The sequence below is a fragment of the Hakea prostrata genome, chromosome 7, assembly GCF_041222555.1.
Source record: "Hakea prostrata isolate BN-2017 chromosome 7, UWA_Hpros_2, whole genome shotgun sequence".
NCBI lineage: Eukaryota > Viridiplantae > Streptophyta > Magnoliopsida > Proteales > Proteaceae > Hakea > Hakea prostrata.
The window spans coordinates 20913047-20928727 of record NC_142606.1 but is presented as its reverse complement, the minus strand read 5'-3'; the positions used below and the strand labels follow the sequence as shown (position 1 = coordinate 20928727).

Sequence of the window (15681 nt, the reverse complement as noted above, 5' to 3'; positions counted from 1 at the left end):
AGTTCGGCGTTTGTATAGAATATAACACCCCCTTGTATTCAATATAAATCTCCTTTTTTTTCTAAAAATAACAATTTATTATTTATAACAAGAAATTTTTTTTCTTCCTTTGATTGTTAGGTTTTAGATAAATTTCAAATTAAATTATACAAAAGAAACTTTTAGTGCCAACCTTGACTTAATGCCAACCCTTTGGGGAGACAAAAAAATAATTAATGCCACTCTATTAATTATCTAATTTTTCAATCAGGTAACACCTACAAAGTGAAAATATATTAAAAACACCCCAATCATTAAGAAATCATAGTCAAGTGCTCATGCAAGTAAAATGAATATTTAACAAAACAAAAATAATTTCGAACACAAAACTCTATGCTCAATTTATTTCTTCGTCTTCTACTATCCACGACTTCTTCTTCTCCCAATAATAAATCCACATGAAGTTTGCAAGTTATGATTCATAGATAATATTTGTAAACTTATGTGGAAGTAATATTGAAAATAACTAAATACATAAAAATTAACGAATACTTATAGTATTAAAAAATAGGATTAAATTGGTAAGTCTAAGGATGACATTAATATTAATGGGTAATCAATGGATGGAAAATTTGCCCAAAAACAAAAACTTGTCAGTGGATTGGATTGAAAATTTTGTCTTATAAAAAAATTAAAAAGGGTAAATATGTCAAAAAAATTCACTGAATTGGATTGGAAATTTTGTTTTATAAAAAAATTAACAAGGGTAAATATGTCTTTTTGTTATTTACAACTGAAGATCCAAGTATGTAACGGTGTTATGCATAGAAATGACCTTTGTAATAAGGAAATTTTCAGTATATAATTTGCTCTTAAAATCATTTCATTTAATTGAATGATTAATCAGAAGAAAACCTGAGTTTGATTGTGGAACGTCGTGAATCGTGACTCATGAAGTACATATGAATTCATTGATCGAAGAAGGAGAAATCTAAAATTGGGAGAATCACAGAAGGGAAGGGAAGGGAAGGGAAAGGACAGGGAGAGAGACCCAATTCACCAAAGGCTTCTTTCCCTTCCGCTTCGTCGGAATTTTCTTTCCATCTTGATACTTTCTCCTCCATCTCTGTTACTTTCTTCTCCACCGCCTTCTTCGCTATCGTTTTTTCTTCACTTTCTAGGGTTTGGGTTCGGCTCTGTGTTTGTTCTGAAACCAGGTATTGCTCTCATTTTACCTTTTCAATGCTCATTTATTTTCTCTCTTAGTTTATGTTGAATGTTTCAATAGATTTCTTTTTTTCGGTGTGTTTTGTAAATTTTACCTGCTCGATCTCATCATCCATTGATCAGTTTGAGTTTATTCATCGGTTTTGTTATTTTTTTAATTTTGATCGCATCTCACTTGATCGGCGATTATGCTCTCGTATCGACGTAAAGCTGGATTAGGATGCGCGTTATGATCAGCTCACGGTGTTGTTTTTTGCTTTTTTTTTGGGGGCCTTTTTTATTTGTTACTGGATAAAATTCTAGGGTTTGTCCGCCTATCATTAGCTTTGCGCGGGGCATAATGTTTGATAACTGGAGGATAATTGTTGTAACGATCATTGGGCTGTCAATTTATGATGTTGTTATGCATGACTTCAATATGTTGCAGAATATAGTTGTAAGACCAAAGCCTGGCAAAATGACGATGCCTGAACGCAAAACAATTGACTTAGAGCAAGGATGGGAGTTCATGCAGAAGGGTATTACAAAGCTCAAGAACATTCTGGAAGGACTTCCTGAGCCACAGTTCAGCTCTGAGGATTACATGATGCTCTACACGTATCTATTCAATTCCTTTTGTTTCCTTTATTCCTTATTTGCTAAAGCCTGTAGCCAGTACACAAGGCTCTTGGTACTGCTGTCTCTAGGTAAATTCATAATGTATCCAGCCTTGTCTTTGCTTTTGTGGAGAGTCTATTTCCAGACTCAAATCCATGACCACTTGGTCACAATGGAGTGACCTTTAACTTTGCAACACCCCCTCCCCCTTGCTAAGTTTTCATTGATATATCTATATCTATTGATTATTGTTTTCTTTAATTGAGAACAGAACCATCTACAACATGTGCACTCAGAAGCCCCCTCACGATTATTCACAACAGCTATATGACAAGTACAGAGAGTCATTTCAAGATTACATTACTTCAACGGTGAGGAAATTGTGCATAGTCTATCTGAGCACATGATTTCTAATAGCAGTCATCTACCAACTGCCATGGTGTACATGATAATTGTACTTTTTTTTTGTTGATCCGGTACATTGTAGCTTTGTTATTGTAGCACTTTGAAATACTGAGTTAACATGTTTAAATGTGGTTTGTACCTAGTGACCCCAAGAAATGTACACATATTAATTCCTTCATCAGCTTGTGTTAACTTTTAAATGTGTTCATTAGCCATGTGCTCTTCTTGGTCAAAGCTTTGTCCTTCTAAAGTGGCTGTATGAATTTTTACTCGTTACTAATTTGCCATTGTCATTTTTAAATTATCTTTAGTTATTTACAATAGCAATCATTTGCTTACTTCTTGCCATATATAGTTTATGTGTTATTGTTTCCTTGTCTGTTTCCTGGTACTATCATGTGAAGATTTGGAGCTTATTTAGTGCTTGTTTATATGTTTCTACCAACTGAAGATTTGGAGGGAGTTTTGTCTGCTTCTACTTGTTGTCAAACCACATCCACTTATGGAAGAACAAAACCAGGATAAAACAACTTCACCCATATGTTATTCCCTTGGGGATATCTTTGTTCTGTCTTTCTGCCAAGAGAGGGGAGGGAAACTGGTCATCTTCTACCTAATGTCAAACCAAACCAGAAGGAAACAACTCTCCCACATAATCTTGTGATTTTCCATTAACATCATTACGTTTTTTAGCCTGTGTAGAATTTAGTGGTAGTGGCAAAACCATTATTTGTTTGTGTGTGGAATGAAGTTCATGTTTTCTACCTTGCTGTCATTTGAAAGATTAAAGCAGTATCTTATGTTGGAAGCTGAAACTTGGAATCTTCCCCCCAAAAATTGAATGAAAGAACCCAATCACCAAAAATGAAAAGGTAAAAAGGAAGAAGTTGACAAGTGGTTATATATATTGGATATTAGGATATGGATTATCTAATTACACTCTTGTTCATTGGCCTTCTAATATAAATTTTTTTTCCTTCTAGGTATTGCCATCTTTAAGGGAGAAGCATGATGAATTTATGTTGAGAGAGCTTGTGAAAAGATGGTCAAATCATAAGGTTATGGTCAGGTGGCTTTCACGCTTCTTCCATTATCTTGATCGGTACTTCATTGCTCGGAGGTCACTTCCTCCACTTAATGAAGTTGGACTTGCTTGCTTCCGTGATCTGGTAAGAAAATAAATGAAAAGAATAAGCTTATGCTTTTCCCACATGATTAGATTTGAGCAGAGCCTGCTTCTTGTTTGCCCTCTGTGGTGGTGTTGAACTGTATTCTGATTGAATGTTCTATTTCCTGGTATCTTCAATTTTAGGTTTACAAGGAGATAAATGGGAAAGTCAGAGATGCTGTAATTTCCTTGGTATGTTGATTTTACAATTTAAACATGTATGTGTTTGTTTTCTTACTTCTTCTCAGCTTCAGTTATAAATTGTTTTTGTGTCAGATTGATCAAGAACGAGAAGGGGAGCAGATTGACCGAGCATTATTGAAGAATGTTTTGGATATTTTTGTTGAAATTGGAATGGGACTAATGGATTATTATGAGAATGACTTTGAAGCGGCCATGCTTGAAGATACGGGCGCTTATTATTCTCGTAAGGCTTCAAATTGGATTCTGGAAGATTCATGTCCCGATTACATGCTGAAGGTAACCACTACCCTTTTATGTAAGGCATGATCAGAGAACTCTCGCAATCTCACCGTGATCTCGCTAGGTATCTGTCTTTTTCCATTTAGCGAGACAGAATGGTGTGGTTATAGTACATAGGGTCTTGTAAACAATCCCAAGATCTGTAACAATTACTAGGTAGAGAGAAGAAGAAAGAGAAATTCAGGTAGTAGAAGAGTGAATAATTGGAGGACAGGGCTGGGCGATAGAATCTGTATGTTCTGCCGTACCAGCAGCACATATATATTTATAACAAACTGAAATAGACTTACAAAAGGAAATATACCTCAAATATAACTCTTAACTCTTACCTAATTATGCCTAAAGTTTAATAGGAAACTCACTTAAAGTAGGACACTAATAACCAAAGACCCAAACTAGTAAGGAAACCACAATCGGGGGACTCCCCCTATTGTGTTACATCATGTTAGCTCTCAGTATCTCTATCAGGTCTCAAGTCTCAAGTCTCAACTCTCGAGTTGCAACTCTGATTATTGGTTTATCATTTAAACATTGTAATTTGAGCTGTAAACATGTTTAATGTGTTAGATTTGTTTGGGTTTTGAATTTTGAGAACTAACATATGAGTATATGATGTTCAGAATAGGCCATGTTAAGATTTCACTTTAGCGTAGTGGTTTCCCACTCAGGTTCAGAAGCGGAACTCACATTTACGCTACTTTTCTTTTTCATAAATCTGAGGTTAGCAAAGTTTTCAGAATGGCTGAAGTAGTCTGGACAGCAAGTTTTAGCCCTAGATGACCCCTAATATCCCTCGAGTTTTTTTTTTTTTTTTTTTTTTTTTTTTGGGGGGGGGGGGGAAGCTTGTAAATTTCCAACGACATCTCGCTGAGATCTCAAGCCAACTCTCTTTTGTTGAGTGTGATGAGATGGGCCTCAAGATTGAGATGTTGAACCATGATGTAAGGTTGGGTCACAGCAACCTAACCCCAGGCAGGATTTCAGAATGCAGATTTTTTAATAGGTAAATACAGTTAATAAAACTGAGGTTTAAGTACTTGGTTGCATAAACAGTGAAATAACTGCAAATATGATATATTGAATTGAAGGAATTATAAGTGAAATTTCACGAATACACTTGAATAACCTTGGATGGTCTTTAAAAGATATAGAGTGGAGCTTCTATAAGGGAGAAGCACAATGAGGACTTTACATAAGGAGGGGTGGTTAAACTTATGTTGAGGAAAAAAAGTTAGAATGAACAAGAAAGAAGGGGCAAGTTAAAAAACTGAAAATAGAGAAAAGAGGGATTGTGGTTCCTGAAGTCCTTGTCTGGACAGTCCTACTCCAAACGGAGAGCAGCAGATTTCGATTGGAGTTGGGAACCAGGGAAGAAAAGAAGAGAAAGACAATAGTTAGCTCAAAACTAAGGAATCCCGCTGTGATGGAAGTTTGAAATAAAGAGATATGTTTCTAATCGTTGATGCTCTGTTTCTTTTCTTGTTCTATCTCTTCTCTCTTTATTTTTCTTGAACTTTATCTCTCGTCCTCTATTTTCTCTTATCTCTCTTTTCTTCTTTTTTCGACCCTTCTTCAATAGTTTGAACACTAGTTGTTGGCTGAATAGATGGGGCTGGGGCTTGAAGGTTGGAATACCAGAAGTGGGGTGAGCAGTTCAACTCAATGCAAAAGTGTTTATCCCCCTCCACCCCCCCCCCCCCCCCCCCCCCACCTCTTTCTTTTTCGTTCGCTGTTGGTTATACAACAGATACGTAGTGAAAGATAGGGGTTTAGACAAGAAGAATGGAATGAGAGAAATTGACATGGATGGATGTAGGAACTTCGGTGCTTATACCAAATTGATGTTGGGCCTATAGGTAAAGGTGGGGGGGGGGGATTTCATGGTATGGGGGAAGAGATCACCCAATTGCAGTTCTCAAATAAACATTCAACTTGATCAGTCCATCTCTGGAAAACTTTTGGGTTGAGGTTGGTCCAAGGCAGCATATCTGCATCACATAGAGACCTTCCTACAAAATATATGAACAATACTACGTAAATCATGGGCACCCTGGTCTTCCACGTCCCAATTCTCCCAAGTCCCAACTTACAACAAGTGACTGTCTTGTTATTACCCTAGTATTCCATGATAACTCCTAAATCCAGTAATTCAATACTATGGACTAGTAATTACTTGGGCTGAGATTGTTGAATTCATTGTTCAAGATCTCAACGTTGCTGTCTAACTCGCTCCTTCAAAAAAGCTAGTTGGTATAGTTTCTTTTGTTGTAATAAAAGCCAGCGGGAAGCATAAAAGTATAATAAAATTCCAAGATATACTGAGATCTCATTGAGATAACGGAGATGGTACCACTGTCTCACTGAGATGTATCAAGATATGACCAGAGGAACCAAGTTACTGTTGAGATATGACTGAGTTATCTGAGATCTCTGTCTAGTTTGGGTAATCCAAGGTGTTGAATGTGATCCTGTCTTGCTTTCTCAAGAAAGCAAGATATTATGTGAGATGTCATAAGTTCTTGCACAGGTCTCGTGATGGCTTGAACTATGCTAGAAATATTGGTTGAGATTTATGAACCTTGACATTTTTTTTAGCTCGTATGCTATTATGTCTTGACCAGATCAAGTTTTCTATAGATCTTGAAAGATTTTGAACTATGCAAAACAAATAAAGTGATTGGAAAACCAAATGAAGGTGGATGGTGATTGAGCTTTTTATTCTCTCCCTTTGGCCTCTCACACCTCACAAGGTATAGTTATCTTACTGCCATGATCAAGATGACCAATACAACTTCTCTCAAAACCCAATCGTGGGCTGTGTTCAGCTTTGTGCTTTAATTATAGAATCAATTGCAACCTAGTCGAACCTTTCTACTACAAAACCAAATCAAAATACACTTATTCCTAATTGGAAACTAGTCTTAATGTAAAGCTAAGACTAAGGATGACTGATATCTTTAAACCCCAGTTTTAGAGAATTAGAAACAAAAGGACAGAAATCTGTACCTTAAGGTCATTCTAAAGGTGGAGAAGATGGCTGGAACCATGATTTTTAGAATCTGGGTTTCAAGGTTGGTTTCGACTGGTAAGAAAGCAAGATCACAACATGTGGTTTTGGCCCCTAAATCATGGTTTACGCCCCTGATTTTGGTATGCAGACTATTTGAAAGCCTTCCACACTCATTGAGTTAGCTGTTCTCTAAAAGGGTGAACAGTGAGCTAGGTGCCAAAGGCTTCTGCACAAGCAGAGCCTTTGGGGAGGGGGGCAATTTTCCCATGCACTCTTACCCCCAACAATTTTTGTTGCAAGGCTGTTTTGATGCCTTGACCTGTGGGCTACAACTGTGGATGAGCTATTTTCTATGAAAGAAATCACTGATATTTTTCTTGACCTTAGTCAACCATTGCTGGAAGTTAGAATACTAGGTACTTTTAATACAATAATGCCAAGAACAAAAATTAAGTGATGTAAACCCTAAATCAAAGAAGCTTTCACAATAGAAGGGATCATGTTTTTTTTTCCTCGAAAACCAAGGAGTTGTGCCAAGATTTCGTAGAGATGTCAAAACCTAGGATGAGAAGCTTATACCACAGAGATCTCTGAGTCTGTGGTCAAGACAAGTGACTTTTTGTCACTTAAGAACTGGTCGGATCCCGGCTGAGATTTCAAACAACCTGACTGAGTTAGTTAACTTTTTCTTTCACACCCATGTATCTCATCTCGGTTTCTCAGGATATTGAGATTTTGGTGAAATTTCGGTTTTTTTTTAAATTATCGCTGGAACCTTAGATATGAAGGTGGACTAGCTTAAAGGGTAGGGTTCCAATAAATAGTTAACTCTCAGAACAACAGCAAAACCTGATTGATTGGAGGTTCAGCAGCAGGAAACACTCAAGTGGTTGAGTGGTTGTAGACTCACAACCATGGTTCAAGAACTCTTTTCCAACCAAGCAAGACGAGATAAGTGGTGAGACAACGAATTTACTAAATCTTGCCGAGACCTCGCTCATATCTTGGATATCTTGACAATATCTCGGCTACCTTGGATATATCTCAATTAAATTTTTGCAAGATCTTGCTCGTATCTTTGATGTCTTGGTGAGATCTTGGTTTATCTTGGAATTTGTTGTAATTTTATGCCCACTATGTCATGTGAACTTTGTAAGATGAACATTGATGATGAACATGTGTAACATATAATATATTATAGCTTTTTGATTTTCTGAACATTAATGCATTCATTAATGTTAAGTATATATTGTGTACAGTAGGTTCTATAAATGTGCTTCTTCAGCGCATGGATGCTAAACTTAGGGTCGAAAGGGAACATAGACAGTTGTTTTTTCATCAGTCTAAGTCATCACAGTGTTTAAAAGGCCTAAAGTAGGCTAGACATCAAGTCTTAGCCCCGAGTTGGGCCATCGAGTTAGGAGGGAAAAATTCCCCCAAATCGCCAAAATCTTACGTGATATTAAAAGATCTCGGTTTTTTGGCCCAACGAGATAGCTGACAAGAGTGAGTTCTTGAACCATGCTCACAACAGCCTTCAGGTTATCTCCATGGTAGCAGCAGTGATGCTGATATTATGTAGTTCAGGTTAAGTTCAGACTAGTGAAAAACAGTAGGATTAGAAAAATATAGAAAGTAAAAGGATGAAGATGGTTCAACTCTCTCGATCAGGTTTCTCAACCCTAGGTGTTAAGCTCTCAGCAGCAAGGCCCTAGCCCTTTTCATCACTCAAGCAAGAGACAAGAATACCTCAAAGCAAAGCTTCAGTAGTTCATTGAAATTGCATGTGCTGAGATCATACTAGTACATGATTTATGTAGAGGTCTGATGCTTGCATAGCAAATTACTGAGAAAACGAAAGTATTAATACTTTAAAAGAGAAAATAGATTTTCCTAGAAATAGACTGATTCTCAGCCCTGAAATAGATACAACTTTGTAGCAATTTAGGACACAATTTGAATAGAAACTAAATAAAATCTACTAGGCCCCCCCCCCCTCAAAGGAGACCAAAGGAAAAACAAACCCCCCCCCCCCCCCCCCTCCGCGTTCGTGGGGGGGGCCCCCCCCCTTCTTCCCTCCGAACCCCCAACCCCCCCCCCCCCCACAACCCTCACTCTTCCCGGATAATTTCCGAAAAAAGTAAAGTATTTAACATTTTTCAATTTAAAAAAGAGAAACGGCGGCCGGCGGATCCGGACAGTGGATTTGAGAATTAGAAATTTATAGTAAAAAAGAAAGTGACAAATATCAATCAATAATCGGATATTTTATCGGATCGGATTACTATCGGTATCCGATAAAGTTTCGGTTCGGTGCCTTCAAAGCTATAGATGCAAGTTCGAAGAACATTTGCTTAACAAGACAAAAGTTGGCTATCACAATGTTCACGTCAACAGTATTTTGACAGTATTTTGGCCTCTTTTGTCCTTCCTAAGTCCAGGTCAGCAACTGGTTGGCCTGAGGCCCTTTACTTAATTCCTTTATTGTACTTCTTGCCAAGCGACTTAGGATCTATATCAAATCTATTAGTTATTACATGCAACTAGGAAATAACTGAAGAGACAAGTGATAAGATAACCCAAATCGACTTATTGGAAAGCAAGGATCTAGCAGTTTCCAATTACTCTTCAAATTGTTCTCATCCAGCTGGCCATGGGGTCCGTGTGAACTATTTGTATATTCCTTGGATCAGCAATCTCGCTGACAGATACCTTTCCCAAATATACTACGTCAAAGGAAGAGGGGTGGGAGGATGAACCTGGAAAGGTTGCTGTCTCTTCTCTTAACCTCAACCAATTTACATATCCTCTCTTGTTCTGCTGAATATAAATGTCTTATCTTGTCTATGCAAAATTTTCTTACATTTTATCCGATATTTTTCAGGCTGAGGAGTGCTTGAAACGGGAGAAGGATCGGGTTTCTCATTACTTGCATTCTAGCAGCGAGCAGAAACTATTAGATGTCTGATCCTGCCCCTGAATAATGTGCTATTCAATAGAAGATATTGGTTAACTTTTATGTTATAGTAGGAGTAATAACTGGCTTAATATGGCTTATTGATGTAGAAAGTGCAAAATGAGTTGTTGTCCGTATATACAAACCAATTGCTTGAAAAGGAACACTCTGGATGCCATGCTTTGCTTAGAGATGACAAGGTATATATTGAACTGTGTTGCATGACAATGCAAATCTTTATCTTTGTTCATTTGCTGGATGATGCATTTATAAATCAAGATGGTGAACTAGAAGTAGCCTTGCTTTTTGTGCCATTTTAAGATACACAACTCCCCCCCCCTCTCTCTCTCTATTATGTATATCTATATACATACATCCATACATACATACAAACAAACATATGCATGTACACAAATGCAGCTTGAAACATCAGATGCTTCAGATGGTTGGGATTGTGGCTGCATTCGTGCATTTTAGTTGATTTATCAGGATCATCTTTACTCTAATATCATCATGCTTTTTAGGTGGAGGATTTGTCAAGGATGTATAGGCTCTTCTGTAGAATTCCTCGTGGGTTAGATCCTGTTTCCAATATATTTAAACAGGTGAGGTAGTTTGTTGCTCACATTATCCATGAAAAATATAAATAGCTGACTTCTGAACATGTTATCTATCTCAGTTCTCTTCATCACTGACTCTTCTATTGGTGCAGCATGTTACTGCTGAAGGTACAGCCTTGGTCAAACAAGCAGAAGATGCAGCAAGTAACAAGAAGGTTTGCTGTTTTACTCCTCTATTCCCCCTTTTACTAGTGATTCGGTTATAATACCTCCTACAATCTATGTAGAAGCCTATTAAGTATAAATTGTTTATGACTTCTGGAAATGATACAGCCTTCAAAGCAGTGAATGAAAAATTCATCTTCAATGCACTTAAAGTTTCTACTGCGAACTACAAAACACAGTGATGTTTTTCACACTGCATATTACATAAGACACCCAACCCAATTACAATGAAACATGAAAGTCATAGAAAGGTTAGCACCTTTGTCTATCATGTCTGAAGCTCCCAAGAATAAAATGTTATGAGTATTAGACTGGCTATTGGAAGCAGAGCTGCTGAGTTGAAAAATCATGGGTCCTTGGAATATTTAATTGCTGAAAAGTAAAACTCTGAGCTTCATGCCTCAGCTTTCAAGAGCAGAAGCGGTCGTATTTAGGGGAGGTAAACAAGGCAGCTGACTATATGGGGAGCACAGAAACCAAAAGAGGTGAAAGGCTTTGGAGTTCAATGGGTAGTTGGGAACTTGAAAGGCATATGTGCTGGATGATAAGATGGGAGTTGTTTACTCTAAGAGGATGATTTGATTGACCTTTTTGATGTTCTACTCTTGAGATTCTTGAGTTAATGCTGATTTTATGATTTGATCATAAACTTGTCTCGGGGAGCTCAAGTTTGGTAGACTTAGAATGATGGTTTGGAGATATCCTGGAGATGCTGAAGAATCTGGCTCTTCATGTTGACTTTTATATCTTCATTTACCACCTGAGTAGGCTTTCATCCTTTTGGTGGGTTAGAACCACCCCGCCAAATATCCCTGATAAGATGCAATTTTGAGGCCTTCAGTAATACTAATTTGTTAAGAGTGAATCACAAGAACAGTATAGATAGGCATGAGGAACTAAATGACATACTCATGTGAAAGCCTGCATAACTGCTGTCCTGCTTGTGTTACTGCTATACAAGTTTAACTGTGAATAATGTTCCTGTTAGTTGCAGAAAGAGTATATCTATTCCTTTTCTTTGTAATTGTATCCTTATTTTTCTGGTTGGGGTCAGGTGGGTATGGACCCTTTAGGGATTCAAGGTGTTAGGTAAGTCATCCCAGAGATGAATTTTCCTTAATGTAGTTAGTTCCTTGTGTCATTAAATTATTATACAGGCTTAAGATCAAGAGATTGTTTATTTTATTCAGATATAAATGCAAGATGTCATTTTTGAAGCTGCAATGCTAACACTTTTGCATATTATGCAGGCAGAGAAGAAAGATGTGGTTGGTTTGCAAGAACAGGTCAATGACACAACCTTTTGTCTTTCACAATTCAATGGATACTGAAACCTGGATATTAATTGTTAATTTGATTTGCAGGTTTTTGTGAGAAAAGTAATTGATCTGCATGACAAGTACTTGGCATATGTGAATGACTGCTTCTTGAACCACTCTCTATTTCACAAGGTTTTAGCTAAATTATGTTATCCTGATTTAACCTTTTTTTCACCCTATTATTGCCCACTAAATGCCTGTCATTCTAGGCCCTCAAAGAAGCTTTTGAGGTTTTCTGCAACAAGGGTGTTGCTGGCAGCTCAAGTGCAGAATTACTGGCGACTTTCTGTGATAATATCCTAAAGAAGGGTGGAAGTGAGAAACTGAGTGATGAAGCGATTGAGGAAACTCTTGAGAAGGTAGCCTTGCTTCTCTTTACTGGTAACTGTTGTCAGATCAGCTCAACTATTCCTGGCTTTTTGTGAACTTCACTAATACCGTTATAATCTTCAGGTAGTAAAGCTGCTTGCTTACATCAGTGACAAGGATCTCTTTGCAGAATTTTACAGGTGAAGCTTTCTTGTATGGCTTCTGTTCATAATCAAGTTCTTAATGTTTTTAAACATATCATTTCATGGTGCTTACTGTCCTTTCTGTTCATCGGCAGGAAAAAGCTTGCTCGCAGGCTGCTTTTTGACAAAAGTGCCAACGACGATCACGAGAGGAGTATCCTTACCAAGCTGAAGCAGCAATGTGGTGGACAGTTCACTTCTAAGATGGAGGGAATGGTCAGTGATCTTAAATACAAGACCATGTTAAAATGTAGTTTGATTGGGAATTGTTATTGAGATGGTGACTGGTATTTGCTTTTCTGCTATCAGGTCACAGATTTAACATTGGCTAGGGAAAATCAGGCAAACTTTGAGGACTATCTGAATGGGAACCCAGCTGCTAGTCCAGGGATTGATTTGACAGTAACTGTCTTAACTACTGGATTCTGGCCAAGTTATAAATCATTTGATCTCAACCTTCCTGCTGAGATGGTATATATCATTTACGATCTCTCTTTTTTGGATGACTTACCTTTTACCGAACTGCTGAAGAAATTAATTTTCTTTAATGCATTCTTTGAACATTGCTGTTTCAGGGTAAATGTGTCTCGGTGTTTAAGGACTTCTATGAGACAAAAACAAAGCACAGAAAACTCACATGGATATACTCATTGGGTACTTGTAACATCAATGGAAAATTTGATCAAAAAACTATGGAGCTAATTGTGACTACTTATCAGGTGAATGTCTCATTTTACTTAGTCTTTAACATGTATGAGGTGCTCAATTGTGACTGATGTCCACACAATATGTTTCCTTATTTACAGGCATCAGCTTTGCTACTATTTAATGCTTCAGATAGACTGAGTTATTCAGAAGTCAAGTCTCAGTTGAACTTAACTGATGATGATGTTGTTCGACTACTTCATTCCCTATCTTGTGCAAAATACAAAATCCTCAATAAAGAGCCAAACACCAAAAATGTCTCTCCAACTGACTATTTTGAGTTCAATTCCAGGTTTACTGATAAAATGAAAAGGATTAAGGTCTGGTTTGTTATGAACTCGAATTATTGAAACTGCATTTTCTTTGTTGTTGATGTTTTGTAGTTGATGCTAAAAGTGTAACATTTTATTTCTGCAGATCCCACTCCCTCCTGTAGATGAGAAGAAGAAGGTGATTGAGGATGTTGACAAGGATAGGCGGTATGCAATTGATGCCTCAATTGTGCGCATCATGAAGAGCCGAAAGGTTTTGGGTCACCAACAGTTGGTGATGGAGTGCGTTGAGCAACTAGGGCGCATGTTTAAGGTATGTTCCTCTTCTTCACCTACTCCCCCCCCCCCCCCCCAACAACCACCAAAAAAATCCCTTTCAACACAATTATGCACCCACTCAACTATAAAAAAATGCAAAAGATTGATTTTCTTTAGTAGAAGGTGGCTGATGTTGAAGGGGTAATGTGCAGCCTGATTTCAAAGCAATCAAGAAGAGGATTGAAGACCTAATCACTCGGGATTATCTGGAGAGAGATAAAGAAAATCCGAACCTGTTCAGGTATTTGGCCTGATTCAATTTGTTGAAGTTACCGTAGACAGGCCATATCAAGTAAGAAATTTGTTGGTGATACAACAAGAGTATGGATATGGTGGATGAGGAGGATGTAGAGCACAACTCATTCTGATAGCTGTTGGTGTTGCACGGCGTCTAATGGTTTGACGTGCAACCTGGTCTGAGGATTCTTGTACATTTTTTTAATCCAAAAGTCAATGCTAGTCTGGATAGCCACCACACTTTATCGTTGCCCTTGTTGGGGAGGTGACAAGAAGTGAAAATTTAAGCTCTGCAATGTTTACAAATCGATTAGGTGCTATATCCTGTCTTTAGCCAATCCTTCCTGACTAAGCTGCTTCTTTCCTTCCTTTTCTTTTCCTGTTCTTTCAGTGGTGCTTTTTTGGGTTTTCCTTTTTCCCCTACTCCCTGGCGCTCTCATTGTAATCTATATTTACCAGTCACATTGATTTGATTGCAATATTTAGTGGTATGTAGTTGTCAAATGACTCAAATTCACATCTAGTCGGTTACCAGGAATGATAAGACTTCATTGTTCTTTGCCTGGTTGTTATACTTAACCATTATTTCTTTTTGTTGTACATGCTTGATTTAAAAATGAATGTGATGTGGTGCTTATGGCTTTATTGCTCCTATGAGCGGTGATGGTTGTCTGATAATCAATTCTCCTTGTACATTGTGTTGTACATGGTTGACTCAAGTCTGTTATGAATGAAATGTGTTGCATATGGATTTATTGTTCCTATGAGCTTTGATTCTTCTGTAGTAATCTATTCTCCTTTATATTCCTCTGAATTTGAATCGTATTGTAAAATGAGGCTTTACTTTGGTGGGAAGAAGTGATGGAAAGTCAAAATTGTATTCATACTGAATCCGTACTGTTTTGAATCCATTGAGTTTATTTCTCGTGTGTATGTGTAGTTGTAACATTTGATCCCATTGATGTTGTGAGTTGTGACCCTTCATAAAACCTGCTAGGGAGCGTGTATTTCAGGCTTGTTCTGAGAGCCCAGTGGGTAAACAGACAGGGAAGAAAAATGCCATCGAATAGTTGACCATGATATCCAACCTAGTGCACACAACAACTGATACCGAGATCGATGTGATGATCCATCCAGTTGCGTTCCTTTGAGAATCTGGTTAAGCATTCCTGATTCAACCAAAAAAGGAAAAATAAGCAATCTTCATGGGTTGCTCCCTCTCCATTGGAGTGTTCTGATAAGAGGGGCGTTCTCTTGTGTAGTAGCTCCTTTGTACAGAAGAAATAGCTTGAGCAGATCTTCTATCCACAAAACATGGAAATTGGGTATAGAACCTGAATTCAGAAGTTAAAATATATAACAACAGTGGCACCCTTTACCTACCTTGATGCAATTGACTAGTACCAAGAAAATAAATGTGGAGGTCCTTTTCTCACCAACCACCGTGGTGTTAACAAATCTGGTTGTTTAGTCAGGTTCACAAACTCTCTTTCAGGTTCCTTGGCAATCTGGCCTTGAAGAATAGTTTGGCATCAATCCTGCTGAATTAGGTGAACAAAGGAAAGGAAAGCTTTACAGAAAGCATAAAAAACGTGCAGGTGCGTGACTAAGAAGAGGATTCAATGAATGTGGGGTTGTAACTTATAAAGTCAAGTTTCAGTTTAATTGTAATAATGGAATTGCTCTTTAACAGAGCAAGAACAACGGT

At 37.7% G+C, this 15681-nt stretch overlaps 1 protein-coding gene across 1 annotated transcript; it reads left to right on the top strand.

The window, feature by feature from the left end:
- Nucleotides 1-824: 824 nt before the first annotated feature.
- LOC149010465 (cullin-1-like) lies at nucleotides 825-14927 on the top strand. Its single transcript, XM_089161270.1, has 20 exons — nucleotides 825-1196; nucleotides 1634-1803; nucleotides 2075-2174; nucleotides 3192-3377; nucleotides 3521-3568; nucleotides 3653-3856; nucleotides 9754-9831; nucleotides 9936-10025; nucleotides 10350-10430; nucleotides 10538-10600; nucleotides 11861-11896; nucleotides 11975-12061; nucleotides 12139-12288; nucleotides 12383-12438; nucleotides 12537-12657; nucleotides 12751-12912; nucleotides 13017-13160; nucleotides 13248-13466; nucleotides 13564-13731; nucleotides 13889-14927. Exons 2-20 carry the CDS (start codon nucleotides 1664-1666, stop codon nucleotides 13988-13990), a joined length of 2235 nt encoding a protein of 744 aa, XP_089017396.1. The 5' UTR covers nucleotides 825-1196; nucleotides 1634-1663; the 3' UTR covers nucleotides 13991-14927.
- The last annotated feature ends 754 nt before the right edge of the window (nucleotides 14928-15681 follow it).

Coding starts and splice junctions, on each gene's coding strand:
- LOC149010465 (XM_089161270.1), top strand. CDS start 1,664: ATGACGATGCCTGAACGCAAAACAATTGACTTAGAGCAAGGATGGGAG. Junction 9,832..9,935: donor GCGAGCAGAAACTATTAGAT/GTCTGATCCTGC, acceptor TTATTGATGTAG/AAAGTGCAAAATGAGTTGTT. Junction 12,289..12,382: donor TTGAGGAAACTCTTGAGAAG/GTAGCCTTGCTT, acceptor TATAATCTTCAG/GTAGTAAAGCTGCTTGCTTA.